Source organism: Gallus gallus, chromosome 7 (genome assembly GCF_016699485.2).
Source record: "Gallus gallus isolate bGalGal1 chromosome 7, bGalGal1.mat.broiler.GRCg7b, whole genome shotgun sequence".
NCBI classification, from domain to species: Eukaryota; Metazoa; Chordata; class Aves; order Galliformes; family Phasianidae; genus Gallus; species Gallus gallus.
Window position 1 is genome coordinate 6,265,482 of NC_052538.1, and position 24,265 is coordinate 6,289,746.

General features: G+C 44.5%; 1 protein-coding gene across 26 annotated transcripts in view; it reads right to left on the bottom strand.

The window, feature by feature from the left end:
• Nucleotides 1-24,265, bottom strand: part of HDAC4 (histone deacetylase 4) — a 222,308-nt gene that overhangs the window by 20,657 nt on the left and 177,386 nt on the right. For all 26 annotated transcript variants that reach the window (NM_204313.2, XM_040703235.2, XM_040703237.2 and 23 more), the window contains 7 exons: nucleotides 20,290-20,410; nucleotides 13,312-13,358; nucleotides 5,675-5,782; nucleotides 5,076-5,131; nucleotides 4,016-4,103; nucleotides 2,595-2,714; nucleotides 531-628 (listed from right to left, as the gene is read on the bottom strand). In NM_204313.2, coding sequence (NP_989644.1) covers nucleotides 531-628; nucleotides 2,595-2,714; nucleotides 4,016-4,103; nucleotides 5,076-5,131; nucleotides 5,675-5,782; nucleotides 13,312-13,358; nucleotides 20,290-20,410 — 638 coding nt within the window. The remainder of the gene's footprint in view (nucleotides 1-530; nucleotides 629-2,594; nucleotides 2,715-4,015; nucleotides 4,104-5,075; nucleotides 5,132-5,674; nucleotides 5,783-13,311; nucleotides 13,359-20,289; nucleotides 20,411-24,265) is intronic.

Consider the following 24,265-nt stretch of genomic DNA (forward strand, 5'->3'; position numbering starts at 1 on the left):
TTCCCTTTGCTAGGCACTATCAGGAGTGAGGTAGGGTGATAGTCACAAGCAGAGCTCATGTAGGGGAGGCAATGCATGCCAGCATGCCTAGAAGTCATGCACCATCATGTACATCACAGTAATGATGCCTTAAGCCTTGGGATGGCTGCACTCTGAAGTTTCAACTCATGGTAACTCACGAAAATTACTTTGGATTCCCTTTCCCATCCAAGTGTATTTATGCACAGAGGCACTCATCCCAAAAAGATTTTTAGCCAACAACAGAAGAGCTCATTCATATCAGTAGACATTATATAATAATACAATCAGTCAGTGCTAAGCAGTGAGTATGTCAATCCCCCAGTGTCACAAACCCACTTCTTGTGGCCAGAAATATCCTCTTTGCTTAATTCAACTTTATTCCACATGGCACTGCAGCTAGATGAAAATCCAGAACTTCTTAACTCATGATTAAGTTCACGATTGCACAAGATAAAAGAAACCCAATTTAGGTGAAAAATATGATTTTAAGAGGAAAACTTCAACATTACCTGAAAGCAGTCAAGTACTCTGTGTCTCCCATCGGCGGATCAAGGCCACCAGTAAATGCCATGTTAACATTGAACCCAACTCCTGCTCCTGTGCCAACCTGAAAATGGGAAACAGTTCTCTTAATTATGCTTGTAGAAACAGCAAACTCTGGCAACATCTTTCTGCTGTATCATGATTCTTCCAGTTGAATATGGATTTTGATCCAATAGCTGGGCGCTAGCTAGGTTAATTTTTCCTTCTAGAGTGACACAGTCCCCAAAACAAGGATGAAGACAGAGCTCCTCCATGCTCACAAATGCTCTGATGCTTATGGGAGCTGTAGGCAGGATGCTCACCTAAAAGACTCCTAATCACTAAGTGGATCCTTTTCCTCTTTTGTAGGACACTGCACTACATGTAGTTTCTTTCCTTAATTTGTTTACAGTTTTATTTAGAAGTATACTTCTGTGCCTTACTATAGTTGTAACTAGGCAATAAAACAAGACAATTTTAATCAGAGCGAGCTCCCCCTCTGCTGGGGAAAAATATGATTTACAGACATTTCCACTGCTGGAGGGACACATGAGTGCTGAATGCAACTGCATCCCCATCCTTGCCCCTACTGCACATGTACCTCTCCTTCCATCCACTCCAAATGATGGAGTAAGGTGAGAAGTTAAAAGTAAACCAGAGCCTTCTAGTAACCCATTCGCCAAGAAGCAAGGTCATGCTTCCCTTCATCTGGAATACTAAAAGCCTGTGCTCGGTGTCTTCATTGGGTGGGACCTTGCACAGTGCCACTGCCAGCTCAGCACAGGGCTCTGCACTCCTTATGCACCATGGTTTTGTTTAGGTCTCGGCATGTGAAAGAAACCTAAAAATTAATGGTGCTATACACTACACAGCCAGATAGTTCAGCTAGATAAAGCTGCAGGAGTAGGTCTCAGACCTTTGTGCATTCTGAGGCAGAAATTAAGTGCCTGCTGCAAAGAGCTGCTGCGTATTCACAATACAGTAGTGCAAAAGCAGAGTCATGAAGGAGTATCTCATTACATTTCAGTTTCTTTAGAAATCTAAATGGAAACATCGATATTTACTGGATGGGAAAACGTAGAACGGGCAGGGAATGAATTCTAGGAGTTTTCAGATGTAATCTAGAATGCCTCAGAGAACACAGAACTACACATTTGATAGAATTTAACTCTGATAAATCACATATGGAGGATGATAATGGAACATTCCTTAGGCACGACCCATTTTAAATTTAAATTTATGACAAAACTACAGCCAAATGAACATACTGTACCTTAAAGGCCAGGGAAGGTTTTATTGACTATATACTTCAAACTGTGATTGTTTCTATGCCTCCTATTTGCAGCATGCTACACTTCCGCCTGAAGGGTGAGGAAGGACGTGATGGAAATAGGAGCATCAGCATGGAGGAGAAAGGGCTGCCACCTCTGCTTGCCCAGCCCTTCTGTAGCAGTGCCTGAGAAACCACCAAGAACTGGCAGAGTTGGCCCAACAGCACTAATGGCAGCTGGAGATAAACACTGGTGTCTACTGGGCCAGGAGAAGGAGCAGACGAGCTTGAGGGCTGTGCCAGGAAAGCTGACCTCTGTGCTGGTGGCACAGCCACGGACCAATCTATTCCTCATGCCCATGAAATATCTTACATCCCCATTAAGGGAAGGCAGGAAAAGTACGCACAGTCCTGTTCTTTGGAAACGAAAGCACTGTCTGGGACAGCTGGCAAGCAGCTCTGGAACAGGTTGTCCCATCAGGACTGGGCAGCCTGACTGCATTCACTCCTTTCAGCTTGTTTGCCAAGGTGTGTGCTTTCCTGCCAGCTTCCATGATGCCCGCAGCTGTGAGGACTTGGACAAGAACACATCAAGCCCACAAATGCGGGCAATGCACTACTAATCAGACACTAACAAGCACAAGGGTGGAAGCAGCGGCAGAAGTTGCCCTCCAGATCTAACCAAAGCAGAAGGCCCCGAGACTTTTGGGGGCACCTGAATTGTAACCCTGAGAAGGTCCCGTTGGATGTGGGAGGGTGCAATGCAGATCCATGCTCTTACCTCATCAGGAGCACCACTGCCTGGAAAGAAGTTCCCATCATCATAGCGATGTAGTGAAATATAAAGAACATTAGGATCATTGTAGAAAGCTTGCTGAGTACCGTTCCCATGGTGTACATCCTTTGGGGACAGAGATTGCATTATATGAGGGATGTTAGCATCTCACTCAAAATGGAGATTAAAAGCATCAACCTGGGATTCGGAGGGGTTTCCTCTGGTGTTGAGCTTCATTTTCTGTGCTTCTCTAAGCTAACTGAAGCAGTTCGTTGCTTTGCACAGCCAGCTTCAGACTACACTTCTCATTTAACACATAAGATAAATGGGAGTAAGCACGATCTCAAGCAATTACCAAAACTGAGAACAGGATCAATTTAGTTGGGTTTAGAGAACCACATTCATAACTAATCCCGAGGAATGTTCGGCATGGAAAGGCTGTATTAGTTGCCCCAAATTCACACCTTTAATCAATCTGCAGGGTGACCACCAGCACAAGTGCCCTGCAAGACTGTCAGGTCTAGCTCAGTGATGTTAAGGGACACAAACCTGTTGACAAGACCCTCTCCTGCAGTTATACTTGGTGCAGAAATGCAGTCCGTAGCAGCATAGGTTTGCAAAACACTCTATCTTCTGACATTAAAAATAGTTGGTGGGAAGTGAGGAAAAGGATGTCCATCCAGTAAGGCAAAAAGACAAATACATCCATTTTAACTTGCGGGTCTTGCCCACAAGAGATTTATTGCAATCTAATCAAAACTCCTGGCTGACACCCAGGGACTCAGATGTCTTCACAGCCAAGAAAAAACATTTTTAAATCAATAAAATGTATCTGCCACATTTTTAAATCTACACGTCACCGTAGCAAAATCCCAAGTAAGCTCTTAGAATATTTCACTGTCCTAATCCAACGTGGAGAACACTTCTGACTTCTGACTGCCTGCCCACACGCACAGAGGCTGGCCTGGCCCAGAGGCAGTACACTGAAACCAAGAGTAAAGCTGTGCTGGACAGACCATCCCTCTCAGCAACCAGTCCTCACACCTCAGAAAGAAAGCTGGAATGGATCCTAGCAGTTGAAACCAAAAAGCTTAGGAAAAAAAACCCAACCAAAAGAGCACAGACTGCAGTTACCTATCCTTGAGACTGTGTTATGGGCTTGTTTTAGAAGGCAATTACTTATTAATTACAACTCTATTCAGAAAACTATGGTCTCTTTAATAAGCTTTTTTTCTTTTTAAAACTAAAAACTCTTTTTAAAAAGTACCAAGCAAACACATTTTGGCTTACAATTTTGGCTTACAGACCACAGACAACATTTTTTCACTGACTTACAGTGCCTGGGTTGACCTCACATGAAACTCAAAGAAAACCCCATGAAAACTTTCCACCTGCTCTCCTGATGGTAACAAGCGGTGTTTACTCACCCAGTCCACTATGAGGATTTTGCTAACATTCAGTCTTTGCTGGAGCAGCTTGGCTGCAATTGCCACGGAGTTAAAATAGCAGAAGCCCCTGGAGGTGATGAGAAGGAAGAGAAAAGAGGAAAAGGAGAGGTGTTAAATATAGGTCTCCTTGGTCCCAGTGCATCTATCATCTGAGGCATAACACAGTAGGAAGAAATTTCTTCTGCTTTCACTCTGCTTTCCTCCCTGGAAGATATACGTGCGCTCAATTAGAAACAAGAAATAGCCACACAGCAGCATGTGCCTTGTGATCCGTCAGGAAATGCTTTCCCAAGCCCACTGTGGTGAGATGCTGCTGGGGACCAGCTGCCCATGAGTGACCCTCTGATCCCCAGCGCTTCCATGCAAGAGATGGGGACAGGGAGGACACGGCAAGGAGGACAAAGAAGGGACAGAACCAAGGCCTGGAGTGCTGAGATGTCATCAGCTGGAAGAGAGCAGATATGCTCATAGAGGCTCAGAACTCTATACTGAAGCACAGAAACTCCATGCATGAAAGTTCAGCACAGCAAGCCTGGTACACAAGTCCAACACAATGCAAGCATGGGACCCTAATGGATGCATGGGATGTCTGGTGAAAACCTTAATACAAATCCTGCTGCTGACTTAACTTTGGCTTTGTGAAGTCTTCCTGCTCTGCCCCTTTCCTCAGTCAGTGTTGTGACCTCAGGACACAATTATGCTTGCTCTACTGCTATTAATGGTATTCTTGCCTTCCTTACACTGTGTGAGCCATTAACAATGAGCTTAAAACAACTCACCGGAGTAAATAAAAGCAGCAGTATTATTCCAAAGCATGACTGTAACATTGATTGGTGCTAAGAACTACCCATCCAAAAGCACAAAGCAGGAATTTGCCCTCTTCAAGGGAACTACTGGGAGCTTTGAATAAGACACCGTTTTGCATATTAATAGGTAAGAAATTCTGCAACAGTAAAATAACGAACAGCCTTTTTCAGGCTGTAAATCACACAACAGACAAACACTGAAGCAAGATCATAGAGCACATATGCGTACTTACATGGGTGTGCTTTCTTCTGCATGGTGACCTGGAGGCCGAACAACAGCAAATCCATTCTACATACGAAAATAAGAAAAGGAAGAAATGAGACAGGTTGGAAGGTTCATCTCACAAAGATGGATGCATGCAGCCAGGAGCACTAATTGTGCCTTGCAATTATGTCGTTGTCCTCAGTGGTTCCTGCACAACAGCAGATGATGTACTCCCTTGTTCTGGAGGGGAAGATATCCACATGAATTTTAGGGAAACTGGCTGGTACAGCATTTCCTTCCACTCAGGAAAAAAAAATAAATTCTGCATGAGGTCACTGAACCGGCTGGCCCAGCTGAAGCCAGCAGCAAGACCCTCAGATAACACTGGAACAGGGATTTTGCTTGCTGTTCTGGTTTCTTTCTTCCTTTTAATCAGCACATAAGAACATTCACCAGGAGTCTGCTGTTCACTTGCTGATATCCTCAAAGATTTTTATGACCAAAGCCAGATGGTGCCATTAAAATGAAGCTTGTTGGATCTCCTGCACAACGTAGCCATGAGCTGAGCCCTGCTGTTCCCGTACACGGCCCTTTTCAAAGCAAAGTGTTGCTTATTGTCATACCAACCTTCAGTTCTCCTGTGGCCACTTTGAAAACAAGCTCAATGACGCAGCCCACAGCCAGGCGAGCAGCACCGGATGAGTGAACTTCGTTCCAGATTGTGTCACTGTCGACCTAAGTGAGACACACAGGAACCATGGTTAGCAAGAGTGAAGACAGCCAGGAAACAGAGACCCGTGTCTTATAGGAGTTACCTGAATGTATTACATGAGGGAATTGGCAGAACTGATCTCAGCAACACTGGGGCTAGGATCGCGATCACCTAAAGGTGACAACACCAACAGCTGTTCCAACAAAGGATACTCATGAGATGCTACAGGGGCAGTGCATTAATAGAGGAGGAAATTCAGCATCATATTTTGCAGGTGTCTCCTACCAGCACTTCTACCACCACAACAGTATTTCCCCTCAACTGCTGGAGGAAACAGAAGCCAGATGAAAAAAGAGGTCTACAAAATCATTCAATAATCCTGTTAATTAAAGCACCACAAGAGGGATGCTTAATAATGGACTTTTTAACAACGCCTCCCTAGCCCAGGCCTACCAGCTGGGTGAGGTTATGCTGACACCACCCTCTCTCCTCTCACCATATCTAACAGCAGACCTTCAGCATCTAAGTGCTGACTGCAGACATTTACTCCAGCGCTGAATATCTGACAGCGCCAGCATCCGCTACAGCTTCCCCCAGAAGCTGTTTTACCAACAGGCCAAAGGCACGGCATCCCTCAGGCATTCTCCGTGCAGTTATGCTACAAGATCCTACCCTAACTGAAACGAAAAGCAGGGAGTGCTGGTTTTTACCACATTCACCCCACCAACTGCACAAAGATGGGATGGGTTCGAAGACAGATGCTGAGATGCCTGCATAGCTTTTGCTGCAATCCAGCTGGAGGCTGTGGGGGGACAAACGGCGCAGGGCCTGGATCTCTTCCCCAGCACCCTGGCCTGTTTGCAGGCTGTGATGAAAGCAGAGCTTGTTTTCTTCCTGCCAGCCCCAGCCCTTGTGAAATTCACACTGCTGGGACTATCCCATGTCAGGAAAGCTCTGCTGTACAGTCCTCCTATCCATCACAGGATAAATGCAACATTTCTCAGTGTGAAGGATCACCAGCTATTTTTCACATATTGCTACGCGTTGAGAGCATTTATGGAAACAATGGAGAAGGAGAATGGGAGAAATGGATTATTTGCTTTGTCTAGCAGCCAACCTGCCTACTGAGTTGTGTGGAGATGCAAGTCACCCCACACAACACTGAGCCACCTCCTTTGTGGCTGCTGAAGGCAGTGGAAATCGTTCCAGGCCCGTTACTGGGAATACTTTCTGGCACCAGCTGCTCTGAAGACAGTTCTGAAGTTGCAGTTAGCCAGTAACAGTGACAGGGTCCCCCTGAGTTCATAAGTTCGGGCAGAAATGTGGGAACAGAAGTACAAGGGTTTGAGTTCTATACAATACTGCTAGGAGTCACAAGCACGCCTGCAGAAGACGTTGTCTGCAGGTGGCAGACACACCTAACCTAAGCAACAGAGAACATCAGTTTGACTTTTACAAAGAAAATCACAGCCTCAGGGCTGGCAATGTTAATTTCAGTTCTTGGTATCTTGGGGAAGGATGAGGTTGGCAGGACTCTGCTGCCTCACTTCTACTGTGGAAGGGCCACACTGTGGTGGCTCCACTTTCTTTAACTGCTTCAAACAAGGGATACAGCTACACTGTGCAGTCTGGAATGAGTAAATCTAACCCATCTGTCTTAGTCTTGAAAGAAAATGCTGCAGGACAGCAATAGAAAGAGGTGTCCTGTCCCTCTTTGCCCTCCAAGTACCAGGTCCCTCACTTGGATACAGAATTGTATATTTATTCACCATAAAAGCACCAAGGAAACACATAGTGAAAAGCAGAACTCATACATGACCGACGCACAGCTTCACGTAAGGATCCTCAGACTTCCATTTGTGCCAGCCTTCCCATAAAGCACGCCAAAGCCACCAGTGCCTGAGCCAAACACTGCTATGTTCAGGCCGTACTGCCTGCAGAAACCAGGCTTGTGTTGGCAGCACTCCAAGAGGAGCGAGGAGGGCAAGACAGGTTTTAAAGAGATATCATTTCTGCAGAAAGAAATTAAACACTTAAAAAAGCATTCCGCCTGCAGTGCAGAAGCCAGTCTCAAGGACTCTGCCATGCCCAGCTACCCAATGGGTGAATGACTGGATCAAGAGAGCCAAGCTTGGTACTGCTTTGTCCCACATGCACGCATCTTCACGATAAGGATTTAACACCCACCCACCTTCCCAGAAAGGATGTCTGGAGATTGCCGGGCCCTAATCCAAGGCAGCACTTCATCATGTTACACTGGAAGTGTTTGAACGGTCCCACTGAAGTCATCAGCACTCTGCAGCAGAGGGGCGTAGGCTCTGCCACGGTGGAAAGTTTTATTAATGTGGCCCTGAGCTGGGCTGCTCTCCGGCTCTAAAGCTGCTGCTGTTTGGTGCTCGGGCTGCTGTTGACCCCTCCATCATTCCTGAATTCTGAAGTTCGTTACAGGGAGATGCTATTTGGCTTTCCCCGTCGACGAGCCCTTTGATGTAGCTGCCATCACAGGAGTTGTTGCTGGGACAGCACATCAAGCCTTACCATCTGGAAGGACTTTACAGAGAGAGGAAGCATATTTCTTGCCTTCTGTTGATCTAAGAGCGTATATTTCTCTCTTTCTCTCCCAAACTGGAGGATTCAACTGCGTCAGAGACACCGAGACTTCCACATCTGCTAGATGAGGAGTGGATAAGCACACTTGTTTCCTTGAGAGTAATATTAAAGCTGGAGGAGCTGCTGATACTGCTTCATGGACTCTTAAGGAGCTGAGGATCTTCGGACGTGGGGAGAGGGAATTCAGCTCCTGGGACCTGCTGCAGGCTCTAAAGCCTTCGCAGCATGCAGTTATTAGAAAATGATGAGGGAAGGTCAGTTTGATGGAGGTTTTCTTTTAAGAGGAATGTCTAAGATGCTTCTGAGCAAAACATGAAAGAACCTTTCCTTCCTTATAAATATGAAATCTTTAAAAATATACACAATCAGCTTCCTACTCACGCTGTGCACTATATTATGTACTGCTAGGCAGCTATTTCAAAAAGAAATGAGGAGGATATTAAAAAAAGGTTTCAGTAGAACAAGGAAAATATAGCGACAGACAGGGGCAAAGGACTGCAAAGTGGAAGGAAACAAAGGAGTTCTGCTCTCCTCTCATCACAGCTCATCCTCACATTTAGGTGACAGCAGCACTCAGCATTCACCCAACCAGGCAGCTGTCTTTACCTTCTCATGTCTCCTAAAGCTCTGGTTAAGTTACTGCTCACATATTTTTTCTTCTAAGACTCACTATTAAGTTTCTTCATTTCCATTTCATGGAATATGGATTTTTTTTCATCTCTGCTCTGCAAGAACGTACTTTGCTGCACGCTGTACACCTGCACGGCTAAAGATTTTGTACACTCTAAACAAGATCTTGCAATCAAAAATAGGAGAACAAACTCTGGAAGAGATCAAAACCAGTAAGAATCACTAGATTACAGATTCTCAAAGCCTTTTGCTGAAATCTTCTTCTAGTTATCCCAGATTATCTAATACTCTGTGCATGTAAGCCACAGATTAAGAAAAGTGTTTGTGCTGCGGAGAAGTGAAGGTAATGGCGCTAAGTGAAAATACTGCTCCTGCAGATGTTGCTAAAGATCAGTGGGAGTAAATGACTGTTGTTTAAATCAGAGCTCACGTCTGTTGATATAAGTGGTTCTGTGGTTTCTTCCTTCTCTGCCAGGATCGGGACATGTGCAGGTGGGGAGGTTTCTTAGTGTCAGCTATGACGATGTGAGGGCTCCCTCGTATTAAACAAACTGATCATGAAAAGAACCAAGAGTTTACAACTGTAGGGGAACAAACCTTCCTCGTTGATCTTGTGACACTGTGACTTCGTTTTAGAAGGGAGATCAAAAGGTGTTATGTGGTGAACTGATCTGCCCTCAACCTCTTCCTGCTCCTTCAAAAAACTCCTGTTGTAACACTTGTGCTAGCACAAAGAACTCGTGGAAATTCACAGCTTCCCTCATCGTGTAAAGCAGAACAAAAAAGCTGATGTAACTGCTTGCCCCAGAACACCTGGCAGGCCTGAGCAACGTTCTGAGCAGCACCACAGCAGCCTAACCCTAACCCACAGCCCTAGTGAGGAGATGAAAAAAGGCAAAGCAACACTGCCACGTCAGTGAGGCACAGCCACTGGAGATGTTAAATGTAGCTTTTGTGGGCTTTCCCCCCCCCAGCAATGTCCCACATCACCTTTCAGGCCCATTTATTCTTTAAACCTACAAGACATCCCCGATGGACGAGAGCTGTGTGTCTGCAGGAAAAGGACTTGGCTTCAAGCTTTACACCCTATAATACCATTTGACACCCTCAGCTTGTCTCCTGAATGACAAGAAACAGCAATCATTCGGCCTTCACCCGCTCCAGGCCAGGCCTCCCTCACGCCTGCAGGCATTATTTTGCACCCAGCAACACTGCATTTTGTGCACTACCTTACTATTTAGCTTTGTGTTCTCATGGCATCGATATTTCTCTGCAGTCAGCTTTTGTCTTCATGACCCCGAGTAAATTTCATACCATCACCAGCAAATCTCATGTGCTTACAGACCAGTCCTTCACTCTGCAACATTTCAGAGCGTGTTGGACTAATTCTGACTGCTGCTTTCTATCTTCTAATCAGTGATGTATCCAAAAGAGGACTGCTCCCAAGTTATTCTACAGTAGCCTGATTTTTTAAAGTCTTTCTTTTTTCTTTATGGATCATGTTAGCCCCCTGGCAAGCATTTGCCAGAACAGTATTGAGTTCTCTGGATCAAATCCTCCTTACAAAGCAGTCAGCCAGCTGGAAAGCTTTCTACTGCCTTGGTGACCCATGAATTATTCACTAGGCTGCACTTATTAAGTAACAGAGCCAGAGAAAACTACCCTTCTGCTGAAATAAATCCCTTCTCCTTCAGCTCTGGGCTACAAACCAGATGTCCCACAGGTGCTCAGCTCATCCCTAACCAGTAAAACCAGTGCAGAGCAATTGGAGCTCACACCAACTTCCAACACCACCAGGGCTGCCTCCCCACAACCTCCTCAGCTTGTAAGTAAAAGACAACACAAAGACTAATGACTGTTCAAAAGCAAGCCATGTTTTGCCAACCTGGTGTTCCTGAACAAAGGAGAGTCTAAATACAGCTCTGATGCTCCTCATTCATCAAAGGAGCCATACGGTCACCTTGCAACCCAGCAACAGCAGCAGAACCTCCAAGCATTCTTGCTAAATCAATTTAAAATGATTCAATTATACCTTAACAAGCACTCGATCTCTCAGCAGTCTTCACATGCTGAAACTTCTCAGGCTTGCATCATACTTCCTCTCTCGCTGAAACTCTTCACAACTGATATTCTACCCTGGGCTCAGATGTTTGCAAATCTTTTTATTTCTTCAAAAAATATTATACACGTCTCAAAAATGTCTCGTCACCCTCTTTGATGCAGAAAATAACTTGTTTTTCATCTCCTACCGAAAGGCGTGCTCTGTGGCCCAACTAAAATCCCACTGTAGGGCTTCTTCCAACGTTTTCCCATAGCAAATCAAACCAAGAGCAACTTGTCTGACAGAATTGGCATGCTAACAAAGACTACAGTTTTCCCTGTATTTCTTCAATAAACACACAACGTTGCTAAGCCAGCTTTCTTGACAGATCTCTCACACTTTGAAGGACAGCAGAAAACAGGATTGAAGGGAGCTTGTGCGATCAGTGTGCACATCTCCTGCCCCAAAGGAGGGGGTAAACACTTCAACCCACCCAAGTGTGTAATGCTCAATATGCTGTAGCCCATCGCTGGGTGCCGTGGCCTCGTTCTGCCCACAGATACATAGCTGCAGTGCATATACTAATCAGAAATGCATCCCAAAAGCAGTGAGGAATCTGTTCTCCTGTAAGTAGGAGCATACAAAGAACTCGTGCTGCCTTCCAGTGGAACTGGGAGAAGGAAAACCAAGCAAAACAACCACAATGCATCTTTTTTTTTCCCCATGAAAAATCTGACAAGTGCGTTGTTGATGACTGGTAAATTACCAGTTACACAAAGCTCTTCCTACAAAACATGAAAGCATCTGTTGGGATGACTGAAACGCTGCAGAAAAGTAGAAAACTGTTTTATTTCATATTTAAGGCTCAGTGGAGACCAGCAAGCAGCAAATACTATCTTTATCAGCAGCGTATCAGGAATAGCAGCGCCGTGGTGCTTCCTGCCCTGATTTAGGACTTAATGCAAGACTTCTGGGACTGTGTTAGGCTCAGGCACTGTCTCTACTTGTTACCATTCAGTCTTCATTTGCAAATGATAATTTTTGCTTTGAATGGCATGCCTGACTGCAGGGCAGGGTAAATCCAAACCTTTTAAACTCCAGCCAAAAATTTGTCATGAATTAGGAGACTGCAGCATATTTACAATACAAAATAAAATATCTCAGTTGTGGCAGTATGAAGAAACGCCGATTATTCTTCTTTTTTTTTTGACGGGATAATTTTCAAAGCAGTGATTTTGCAAAGACTCAGGAAGAAAACAATTTTGTTTCATTTCCATAACAGAATCCAGACCTCCAAATTCAACCTCACGAGCTACAATTATGCATAAGAACGACCACTGTGAATTTTCAAACACAGTGCGCCTTTTATTGTCTCTTCTCATTCTTTTCCCTTCCTGCTCTGTGAGGGTTTCTCTGGTGTCACCCTGCACACAAACCTTGGAGCAGAAAGTCTGAGCTGAAAGGAGAACTTTCAAGATTTCAGGCTCCAAACAACAAACAACAAACTCAACCCAAACCTTCAGCACTGGAATGATATTCCTTCTTTTCAGTCTTCAGGGAATAAATGTCTTTTTCTTTTTTAACTGTATGAAATCTTGACAGATGAAAACTGATGTTCTGTGATGGATGGACGGGTATTTCAGTCACTTCTTTCAGAATTCAGCCTCAAAAAAATGAAAGATGCCAAATACCAACGACTGCAATTTAACCCTTTGTAATCTGTGAGGCTTTTCATTCAAGGACAATAACATAGTCCAGATGCAAATAACTCACTATTTACTGAAACTTCCTAAATATTCCTTCAGTATCACTATTTTATTAATAAATCCTCCACCTGCACTATGAGACAGGCAGCTCTGAAGCACAAATACCAAAGATGAAACACCTACACAGCACAAGCAACACATCTTGCTTTCTGTGTGGTTGCAGTACACTTTTGGATTCAAAGGTTGCTTTAAAATTCAGTAACATCTTAGACATTAAACACCACTGCCTGGGAAATGAGGTTTCTTGTCCCCAAAGCCAGAGACGAAACATGCCTATGAATGTCACCCACGCTTCAGTGCTCCAAATAGTTTCAAATCATCACACTGCTTTTGAAGAAAGGCACGTGAGGCTGTCACTGCAAACCCACACCCCAGGCAGACCCTGTTTATGGAGAACATCTGGTAGCAATTACCCACTTGATGGAATGCAAAGCATCGATTTTTGTTACCAATGGGACTCAGAGAACAAACAGGACATTATTTACACATTAAAGAGAGTACTCACCCCGACACCACCGCAAGGAAGCCTGACAAACATCGACGTTAGAGAACCTGTAGGAAAAAAAAACACGCATATCCAGTAAGTCAAAAAGTCAAAGTTCACCAGATTGTGGTCCAATTTTATGGCAATGCTGAAATCTTTCTGAACACAGTAACAGACCTTGGTTTTCTTGCAATTTTCAAAAGACACGCAGCCAACCCCGTTATATCACAACGTGCACATAAACAATATACACACTTGGACATGTTCAAAAGCCTCTCTGACATAAAAGCCTTCTATAAATCACCCATTTTTATGCAACAGTTCTGCACTGTTCCACATTTCAGGCAATCATGCTGACTATAAATGATTGAGATGCTACCAACGACTGCTCAGCATGTCTGAGGTGAACATTTTAACCACTTTTAACTGAAAGAGGATGGAAATAATGAAAACCCTCTAATTATCAGTCATCCGCACAGGCACTAGAAGACTTTTGAGTCTTCATAAAAGATAGACAAAAAATAAACCAGTGGCAAGCAAACACAACATGTTTTTAACTGAAAGAGCAAAACCAACGTTAATAATTAGGGGAAAATGAAGAAAGCCATCTGCAGAAATAATTTTGTAACTATGAGTCTAACATCACTTCCTCAGCTTGTGTAGCAGCAATATTATCCACTGAAAATGTTGCATATTTATAAACGTGCACTGAAAACTCTCATGTCTATTGCTACCCTTTGTACATGACTTATATGTGTATCTATGCACAACAGGCAAGTAGGGAGAAGAAAATATGCATGTGTGAGCACCATAAAACATCTACAGTACAGTGCCAGAGATTCATTTGCCTGATACCTCTTTAAAACTAACAAAAGGCAACAGTTAAATAAACTGGGTTGAGTTGTTCTTTTTCACTGAACCAGATTCCTGCTCTGGTCATGTCAATACTGGAGGAATAAATTCCCTTCACTGCTACCACCTTTGCAGAGTGTGAATTAGTCATGAAAGCAGACACATGTTGCTGAGGACCACACTAATGTCAAATGCATTGCAGACACATACACAGCCCCTTGACTGGGAGCAGAGTTAGTGCATCTGTATTATCAATCCGAGTGCATAGCGAGACTCACTCTGTGATTAGATCCACATGAAAATTCTTAGCTCATCCTGCTTTAGACCTCCTGTCACATCTTCCACTGCTAATCCACCTATTATTTCAATATTTATCTTCTTGACAACAATTTATGATTGCTATCCGCAAATTAAAAGCAGCCTTATTTGCCTGCATTAAAGCTTCTTCAACAGGTTCCAAAGCTCCACAGTGTCAAACGATAAATGGATTCATATTCTTTATCTTGAGACTTTCAAGGGCTATAGCAACCTTTCCAGGGGTAGAGTTGTGCAGCCTGCTACCTTCAAGCCCTTCTGATATAACACAGCAAAGATCCCAACGGGATAACGCCCAAAGGGGGGTCAGCCTCTTCTCCCATGTGACTGGTGACAGGAGAAGAAGTAAGGGCCTTAAGCTGTACTAGAGAAGGTATGGGTTGTATATTAGGAAAAATTTCTTCTCAGAAAGAGTGGTGAGGTATTGAAACAGCTTGCTCTAGGAGGTGGTAGAGTCACCATCCCTGGAGGTGTTCCAGAACCATGAAGATGTAGCACTTGAGGGATGTGGTCAGTGTGCATGGTGGGGATAGGTTGGCGCTGGACCAGATGACCGTAGAGATCTTTCCCAACCCGAATGATTCTATGATTCTGTGGAAGTGGTCTTCCTTGTCAGTGGTGGCTGCTGGTAAAGAAGGGCACTTTTTGAGGAAGGAGTGAGACTAACTATAGGACTATTCTGCTAGACACCTTCTAGGAGATCCCTGTCTTTTTTGAACTGAGTAGCCCAAAACTGGACACAGTATTCTAAATGTGGCCTCACTGGGGCAGAGCAGAGGGGGAAGATCACCTCCCTTGACCTGCTGGTGATGCTCTTTAATACACTCCAGGATAACATTGGCCTTCTTGGCCACAAGGTCACACCGCTGGCTCACAGCCAATCTGCTACCTACGAGGACCCCCAGGTCCTTTCTCACAGAGCTCCTCTCCAGAAGGTCAGCTCCTAACCTGTAGCGATGCATGTACTTATTCCAGGTGCGATACTCTGCATCTGCTCTTGTTAAACCCCACCAGATTCCTCCCTGCCCAACTGTCCTGTATGTCTAGGTCTTGTTGAATGGCAGCACAGCCTTCAGATGTGTCAGCCACTCCTCTCAGCTTTATACCATCAGCAAACTTGCTGAGGGTGTTCTCTATCACTTCATACAGGTTGTTGATGAAGACGCTGAATAAGACTGGACTGAGCGATGGCCCCTGGGGAACACCACTTGTTACAGGCCTTCAATCAGACTCTGTACTGCTGATGATCACCGTCTAAGCTCTGCCAGACAGCCAGTTCTCAATTCACCTCACTGTCCACTCATTTATCCCACATTTTCTAAGTTTCATAACAAGGATGCTATGGGAGATGGTGTCAAACACCTTGCTGAAGTCAAGATACACAACACCCACTGCCCTCCACGCATCTACCCAGCCAGCGATGACATCAATAGAAGGCCATCAGGTTGGTCAAGCATGATTTCTCCTTGGTGAATTTATGTTGACTGCTCCTAAAAATTTTCTTCTCTTCCAATTGCTTGGAGATGGTGTCCAGAACAAGTTGTTCCATCACCTTTCCAGGGATGGTGGTGAGGCTGACTGGCCTATAGTTTACCAGGTACTCCTTCTTGCCCTTTCTGAAGATTGGAGTGACACTGCCTAATCTCCAGTCTTCAGGCACCTCTCCCATTTGCCAGGACCTTTCAAAGATGATGGAAACGATTCAGCAATCACCTCTGCCAGTCCTCTCAGCACACGTGGTTCCATCCCATCAGGGCCCATGGATTTGCAAATGTTGATTTTGGCTACATGCTCTCTGACCAGATCCACTTCAACCAACGGAAAGTCTTCCTTTACTCAGACTCTCCCTCTTATCTCCAGGGTCTAGGATTCCTGAGGGCTAGTCTTAGCATTAAAGACTGAAGCAAAGAAGGAATTCAGAATCTCTGCCTTCTCAGTGTCTCCTGTTACCGAGGCACCCACCTCATTTAGTAGGGGACCCACATTTTCCTTAGTCTTCCTTTTACTGTTGACATACTTCAACTTTTGTTTTTATCTTTTCCCTTCTTCGCAAGGTTTAATTTCAAGAGGGCCTTAGCCTTCTTTGTTGCATCCCTACAGGTCCTGACAACATTCCTATATTCTTCCCTAGTGTTCCCTGTTCCCAAGCGGACAAGCCCTTTTTCCACACTTCATGGACCTTCTTTCCTTTCAGTTTATCCATGAGCTCCACACAGGCCTCTTTTCCACCTTTCCCTGATTTCTTGGTGGTGTTTAAGCGCCAGCCAGCAATGATGGGCTTCTTACCTTCTAACACTCTAGTCCATGGAGTCTAGTCCTCACATCCCTGACCAGCCTTCCTTGTTAGTAAAAACAAGGTCAAGTAGCAAGCTCCTCCTCATCAACTCTCGCACCACCTGCACCAGAAAGTTATCAACATGCTGCAGGAACCACCTGGACCTTGTGTGCCTGGCTGTGCTGCTTATCCAACAAATATCAGGACAGTTGAAATCCCCCATGAGAACTAGTTCCAGGAACCATGAGGCTACTTCCAGCTGTTTGTAGAAGGCCTCATCCACTTCCTCCTCCTGACTAGGTGGCCTGCAGTACACACCCACAACAGTGTCACCTATGTTAGCTTGTCCCTTAATTCTTACCCTCACACTCTCCACTTGTTCATAATTCCTTCTGAGTGGAGCTCGATACATTCTAGTTGCACTCTCACATAAAGAGCAACTCCATTACCATGTCTTGCCAGACTGTCTTTCCTAAAGAGGACACAGCAATCCACGACAGCATTGCAGTCAAGTGAGCTGTCCCACCACATCTCCATGATCACAGTGAGATCATGGCCCTGTGACACATCACAGATCTCTAGTTCTTCCTGTTTATTTCCAGTGCTGCATGCATTGGTATACAGGCACTTTAGGGAAGCAGAGGGTGCAGGTATCTCTAGAAGGATGCAAGAAGGTTTAAACCCTATTGGTGATGTTATCCCAAGATCCAGCTGAACAACTGAGAAGCTTTTCTCCACAGTTTACGAAAAAGACAGCATTATCAGGCCACTCTCTGCCACAAGTAAGTCCATCCCCTTTCCCTATCAGATCTAGTTTAAAGCTCTGGTAATCAATCCAGCCAGCTTGCTCCTCAAAACACTTCTGCCCCACTTGCTCAGTTGCATTCTGTCTGACACCCACATACCTGGTTGCTCAAAGGCCTATCCAAGATCATAGTGCCCAAAATCTTGACCCCAACTCCATCCCCTCAGCCAGTAATTTACCTAATCTATTCTCCTTCTTCCAGTAGGTAGGAGGAAGATGCCTCCTTCTGTTCCAAGCAATCCTTGTTTTCATCTTTCAGCTTCACAAGTTCTTCTTTCTAGGCTGAGATTTCTCATGCTTTTTCTTGCTCATAGGCATATCAAAGGCAAAGAACTTATACAGAGGCAGTTACCCCATTGCAGTCATATATATGTCAAGACACTCAGGTCTTCCAAGCTAACATTTGCATACGTGAGCCTCACGTAACGCTTTGGTCTCAGACTTCAAATCTGCCATATGTTTAGCCCACAAATATATTTAAAAGAACCCCACAAAGCTGTTATGTACACTTAAAAGCCTTTTAAACTTTCAAAAAGAGAGCACAGCTGAAGAAGGGGATGCTTACAGGCTTGTTCCCCTCTGTGCACAGATACATATACCGAGGCTTTTCAGGGGGGTTCCCAACACATCAGAAGCTGTTCTCTCTGCTCCAGCACAGAACTACGGAAGCCAACAAGTTAGGAAACTGTACTGGTTTTTGGGACAGAATTGCTCTGCTGTGAGCTCAGCTAAGTGCCACCAAAAATCCCTTGTAACTAACAATCTCAATGTCCTTTCTACGTCTTCAGCCTCAAACAGTCATAGAAAAGCTGCTGGGCAACGCCGGGCCATGGCTGAAGCCTCAGCTGCAACCCCAGCCAAACTCTGGTCTCACCTACGAATAGGTTATTCTTGGAACTGATTTATCAGGAGTACAGCCCCTTGACAACTTAATGTTCTTTGCAAATTACACATAAGCATGCAACTCTTTGTACTGGAATGCCCTCAGGTGTTAGAACTATTTTCATTCACTAGAGGAAACTTAATTTCTAGAGATATTTTAAAATGTGTAGCTGAAAGACACGTGGAGTGCACAGCAACCCTAAAGGCTAGAGTTTACCCTCCTGCAGGTTCTCTAAACAGGTTTGTTTCAGCCAAAATGTAGGAATCCCAATAAACTTCATTTCTGCAAATCCACCTGTGGAACTATTGATACAGGTTGTGCCAAGAGTTGAATGGGAATGACAAAGTATTTTGAGAGTATGTGACATCTGAACAAGAAGGAAACAGTTATAATGTTACCCCAGTCCACTCTAAAAACCTATTTACACCTTGCAAGGGGTATCAAATGCCTGACTTTAAGCTGCTTCTGAAGGAGTGAGTGTAGGGTGATCCACAGCTTCTGCCAGCCCCACGCAGGGTATCAACCCCATGTGACCCAGGTTGGTGAAGCCAACAGTGCAGGACTGCCTGCATCCCACCATGAGGAATCCATGGGGACAGGTCATCATCTTCAGCTCTGCTTCATCACTACAGCTCAGTTAAGTGAGATCAGTCAGAGTGAAGGTGGTGCAAGTGCAAATGAGGAGCCCTCTTAGATTTACAGGGGAGATTTACACCCTGTTTCTCAGGACTGATGGATACGCCTTTTGCATAGCAAGAGTTTTACACAACTAAGGATATGACATCATAAATTTCTTAAACTGTATATACTAATAGCGCTATCATTCAGCCAGAGATGTCTATTTTTCATCTCTCTGGGTTTTAAAGAGATGGCAACTTAGCTATAAATACAGTGGTAATTACATGTTTAAACAACTGGCTAATAGCTTTCCTCTTCGGGGATCTAATGTACATACTGAATATGTTGCAAAAATCTTTCCAGCTCTTTTGCTATGACTACTGCAATGTGCAGGTCATCAAGTTAATCCTCTTTTTATATCATTCAAAGTGAAGCTAATCCCAAAATAAACACTGTAAACTTCTAGATTCCAGAACTGTCTTTTTGCTGATCCCCACAGCAGAACTTCACAAACTGCCCCTCCAGCCTATTACCTCCTGCTGTGAAGAGGAAAAAAACAAAGGGAGAAGAAGATGCTCCACGATGGTAAGGTGCCAAAATCAATGTGAATTGGTTGCTCTGGCTGGAAATGGTTATCCAAACAACCATCCTCTAGATAATCTGCAAGGAAAAAGTCTACATTCTATAGCAGAAGCAGCCCTGTTTCAGGAAGATCCAGTCCCGAGTGAAAGGAATAAACAATCTTGTCCAAAATTAAACAAATGTAGGACTATCTAAGAGGCCCCTGCATCTTTCTTGTGGATTATCCATACAGTCCTGACATCTATTTGTTGATGTCTGTGCAGCTGGTTGGTGCTGCAGATCCAGGTCCTTAGCAGGGTATTCCAGTTCCTATCAGGCAAAGGAGACCCTTCTAACACGATGAGCAGATTGTACAAAGATATAATAGACTCTAAATTATCTTTTCTCCTCAGAGAGGTTGGTTTTAGGTTTTGAAGGCATTCATTCAAGGAAGCTGTAGCTAGCTAAGGTTTAGGGATCTACCCAAAGAAAAGAAGATAACTCAAGACAGCGCTGACAGTAGTGGGGGAAGAATCGTCTTGGGAACTGCCTATAGCTGGGGCTGGTGGGAGCACCAAGTGCCCACCTTTCACATCAGAAGCACTAAAGGGATTGCCAGAACTGGGGCAGTGGGCAGTAATGTGAATGCCAGGGGTCAGGAAGGGGAGCCCACCCCACAGTGAACAATACCTAGAAGTTTCTTGCTGTCCAGTTTCTGTCTGTTCAGAGGGTTTGTGCCGTACAGCAGTGTATGAGCTTCCGAGTGAACTGTCTGCAGCTCTTCTAGAGTTGCTTTTCTTCCACGAATGCACTGAAAGAGGAAAGAAAAGGAGCGATGAGATCACTGGTTTAATGCTCAGCTCTCATTACTGAATATTTTTTCTCTTTTCTTTTTATAACTTAGCAAGTCATAAAGACGAAGCGAAAAACGAGCGAAAAACCTAACACTGGTTCTCACGTGAAAAAATCTTTGTAGGACAGATTTTGGTTTAAGCCCCTATTGAAGATATTAGCTTGACATACAAAGTCATCTTTGGATTTTTTATTTCTTTATTTTAAAAATATTTGCCAGAGAGGATTTGCTAGACTTCACAGGGACTGCTGACTACTGATTATTCAGGGTATCAGTTATAAACCATTATGAAATGATTTACTGATGAAAAAACAGCAAAACTTTTACTGATGTCACCAGGATCCAACTTCATTTTGAATTTTACAAACTGGGGTCTTTACATCTCTTTTCATAGAATTCCAGTATATCTTTCAGGTTAGATGGGGCCTCAGGCAACCTGATCTAGTGAGTGGTAACCCTGCCCATGGCAGCGGTTGGAACTGGATGGGCTATAAGGTCCCTTCCAAACCAAGCCATTCTGCGATCTTTGAGGCTTCCCTTTTGTTTCTATTGCCCGTTCGTGATGTAATGTCCTTGTCAGCTTGCCAGAATGTGCTGGGTAGTACAAGCTGGCCTCTCGCACAGGAGCGAGCACAGTCTGGCAGGCAAACGCCGCCTGGGGGATATCAGGTATTCCAGAGAAGGCAACCAACTCCTGACAGTGGAAAAAACATCTTGTCTTTTGCGCTGGGAGCTTGCAACTGCCTCCAAAATGGTGGCAAGGGAAATATGCACAGTCAGCAAGTGCTTGAGGTAATGCAAGAGGTGGTCACTGGAGAGAGGGGAAGGAGTTACTTTGAAATAGGGATGGTTTTGCTTCAGAAATTTGCATGCAACCATCTCTCCAGAAAAAAAAAAAAAAAAATTACTTCATGATACATTTTTTTTTCTATAGAGTAGAAAAATATAAGTAGATGGCAATAAGCATGCTGGAACCTCTGAAAGCCTCTTGTGGAGATCCCAGGGTCACCCTCATGCAGATATGTCCCTCGTCACCTAGCACGTGCTGCACAGTCTGTGCAGGAATGTGTATGCACACATGCACTGCACAGCTCCTGTCACCAGCCCCTCCATGTACCCAGCATGGTCTGCAAAATAAAACTTTAGGGAATTGCATCTCAAAACTTCAGCAGAAGCCCTCATCACGTGTTTCAAAGCATGCAGGAAATCTCTTTGTAAAAGTGTTTGAGCCATAAGGCAGCAGAAATCAAAGCACTGCAGGAGTGCTCGTGCGCTCTGGCTCTCGTAATTTTGGCATCTCTGCTCTCCAGCTCCTCTTTCATTTTCTCTGTGCTCTGCTCCACCACCTAGCATTTCCTGGGGTTAATGATGAGGCAAAAATACACCATCCCATTAAAGAGGCAATAATCACAAAAATGCTAGACCCAGAAGGGATGGAAATATCTGGCAAATCCCCCTTGAGCTTTCATCCTGTCTTCCTTTTTTGTTCATGGTAAGCCTCTCCCAGTTACCCTTAGAGGCTTTTACAGCTTCCCTTTTGCCCATATGCCAATTCTTTCCCTTTGAACGAGACGTACTGACCCATTTTCAGCTGCTACATTTAGTGGACAGACAGAAATAGTTTGCTGTATTACTTGGCATCCCATGGATGCACAAGAACAGCTGCCAACCGCAATAAGGTGCCAGCTCCTCTGTGGATGCTCCTGGTTAACAGAGATGGCCCTACAAGCCCATCAAAGGTCTGTGCTCAGCATCAGGCTGTGGGGACCTCCCTCCCTTGTGGCAGCATGAATAGAATGGGAGCTGTGAGAGAACGGAGGAGTTTCTTATGTGCTTCCAGTGAAATGCATGCGAGGAAAAAGCTACTTCTTACTGAAACAAGCAATGGCACAGCAAGTATTAACTGACCGCAAAGGATTGTGCCTGAGATGCTTCTGCACCATTCTTATCTCCCAGCTCACATGCCAAAAGCTTTATCCTCAGTTCTAATGCAAAGATACCCAGAAAATGAACTCAATCCCCACCCAGACTAAAGAAGGAACAAAACACTCCTCGGATGTGGATGATGGGTTTCCTAACCTATCACAACATGTCACTCAGTGTGCTGTCCATGCTCCAAATTTGAGCACTCCTTCGCTTCAAGAGCTCTTAACCTCTTAAGTCATGATACTCGGTTAGTCTGAGACCTTGTAGTTCTTAGGATGACAAGAAATGGTCTCAAGTTTTGCCAGAGGAGTTTTCAATTGGATATTCATGGAGTGGGTGCTCAGGCATTGGAAAGGGCTGCCCAGGGAGATGGTGGAGCTGCCATCCCTGGAAGTGTTTAAGAGATGTGTGGGTGTGGTGCTTAGGGACATGGGCTATTGGCGGACTTAGCATGTGGGGATGGTCGTACTTGCAGTCGTAAGGGTCTTTCCCAACCTAAATGATTCCAGGATTCTATCCAGCTTCTCACTCTGTATTAACACCCCTATAGTCTAACCCACTTCCTGTCTGTCAGAACCATGCTTTTCAAATCAGGAGTTGGCTTCTTAACCCTAACGGAACTCTTTATCCACTTCATTTGTGCCTTCTTCTGCATGGAACTTGAACTTCGCACTGCTTGATATGCTTCCTTCTATTTCTTCATAGCTAGTTTTCCCTCATTTCAAACCACGAAATGTTACTCTCTTGGTTTGCATTTTATCCATCTTTTCGCCCCATGATGTTTCAATAGGAGAGGACATGAAACTTGAGAGACAGCACAACAGATCTTGTTCCACCTACACCCCTCCCTCTGTGCTGCACAAAGCCATGAAATGGCAACAAAGCTTTTTTTCCCAGGCACCAGAACCACCTCAGTGTTTTGCAGTGAGAAACTTCTGGTGCACAGCTGATGCCCAGCAGTTCTGTGGTGTTGGAGCAGCGACCGATCGTGCCTTCAAGCCAAACACTAGCACCATGCATTGTCAGGAACTCTGCATGCATCTCCGCTCCAGCAGATGGCCCAGCCCAAGCTCTATTTTTCACGTCTGTCCTCTGCAGCTCCAATTAACCCCAAGGCTTCAGCCAGCAGTGCTCGCACTCTGAACAGCGCAGGGTTGCTGCCAAGATGTGCCTGGAGACAGACTCTGACTCGGGAACTAACTTTTCTCAATCCTGGTCAAGCAGCCCAAGGGTTTGATTATGTCCAAAACACAACAAAACCGATTGATTTCCTGTGCTTCTGATGAAGGCTGGGAGGATTATGCTATACAACAACTGTGGGTTCTCATTTGGGGGAGAGCCTATTTTATTGTGATTACTTCAATTAGTATAATTGTTGCTTTTAAATTCTGAACATATACCAGAGTAATTGCCATATTTTATAAAGCTAACTTAATTAAACAAGTCATGCTCTAAACCACAGAGGTCATTAAGCTTGGACAATTGCTTTCACTCCAAAGGGTCATCTTTAAACTCGTGCAAACGTGTTGGACTTTTACCTATCACACTGCAAATCTGCTGCACATCTTCCCCTCAGCTGGATGTAAAGTGGTTTTTGGACAACTTCAGCAAATACATATCTGTTTCACTGCTGAAAAATGAGGGGAGTGGGTGGGCGGGAAGCGCTGTGCTTTTTCTGTTCTAAAAATATTCATGCCCCTTCTGGATCCCTTCTATTGCCTGCAAGAGAAATGACAGGAACTCGGTGCTTGGCAGGTTGTGCAGGAGCCCCTGGGTTGCTTGATGAAAATGGGTTTTCACATTTCTGAAATTTCAAAGCGTGCATTTTTTTTTTGCATGCATAACGAAATATTTATCTTTGAGTCCTTTTCTGGCATGAGGTGTGTG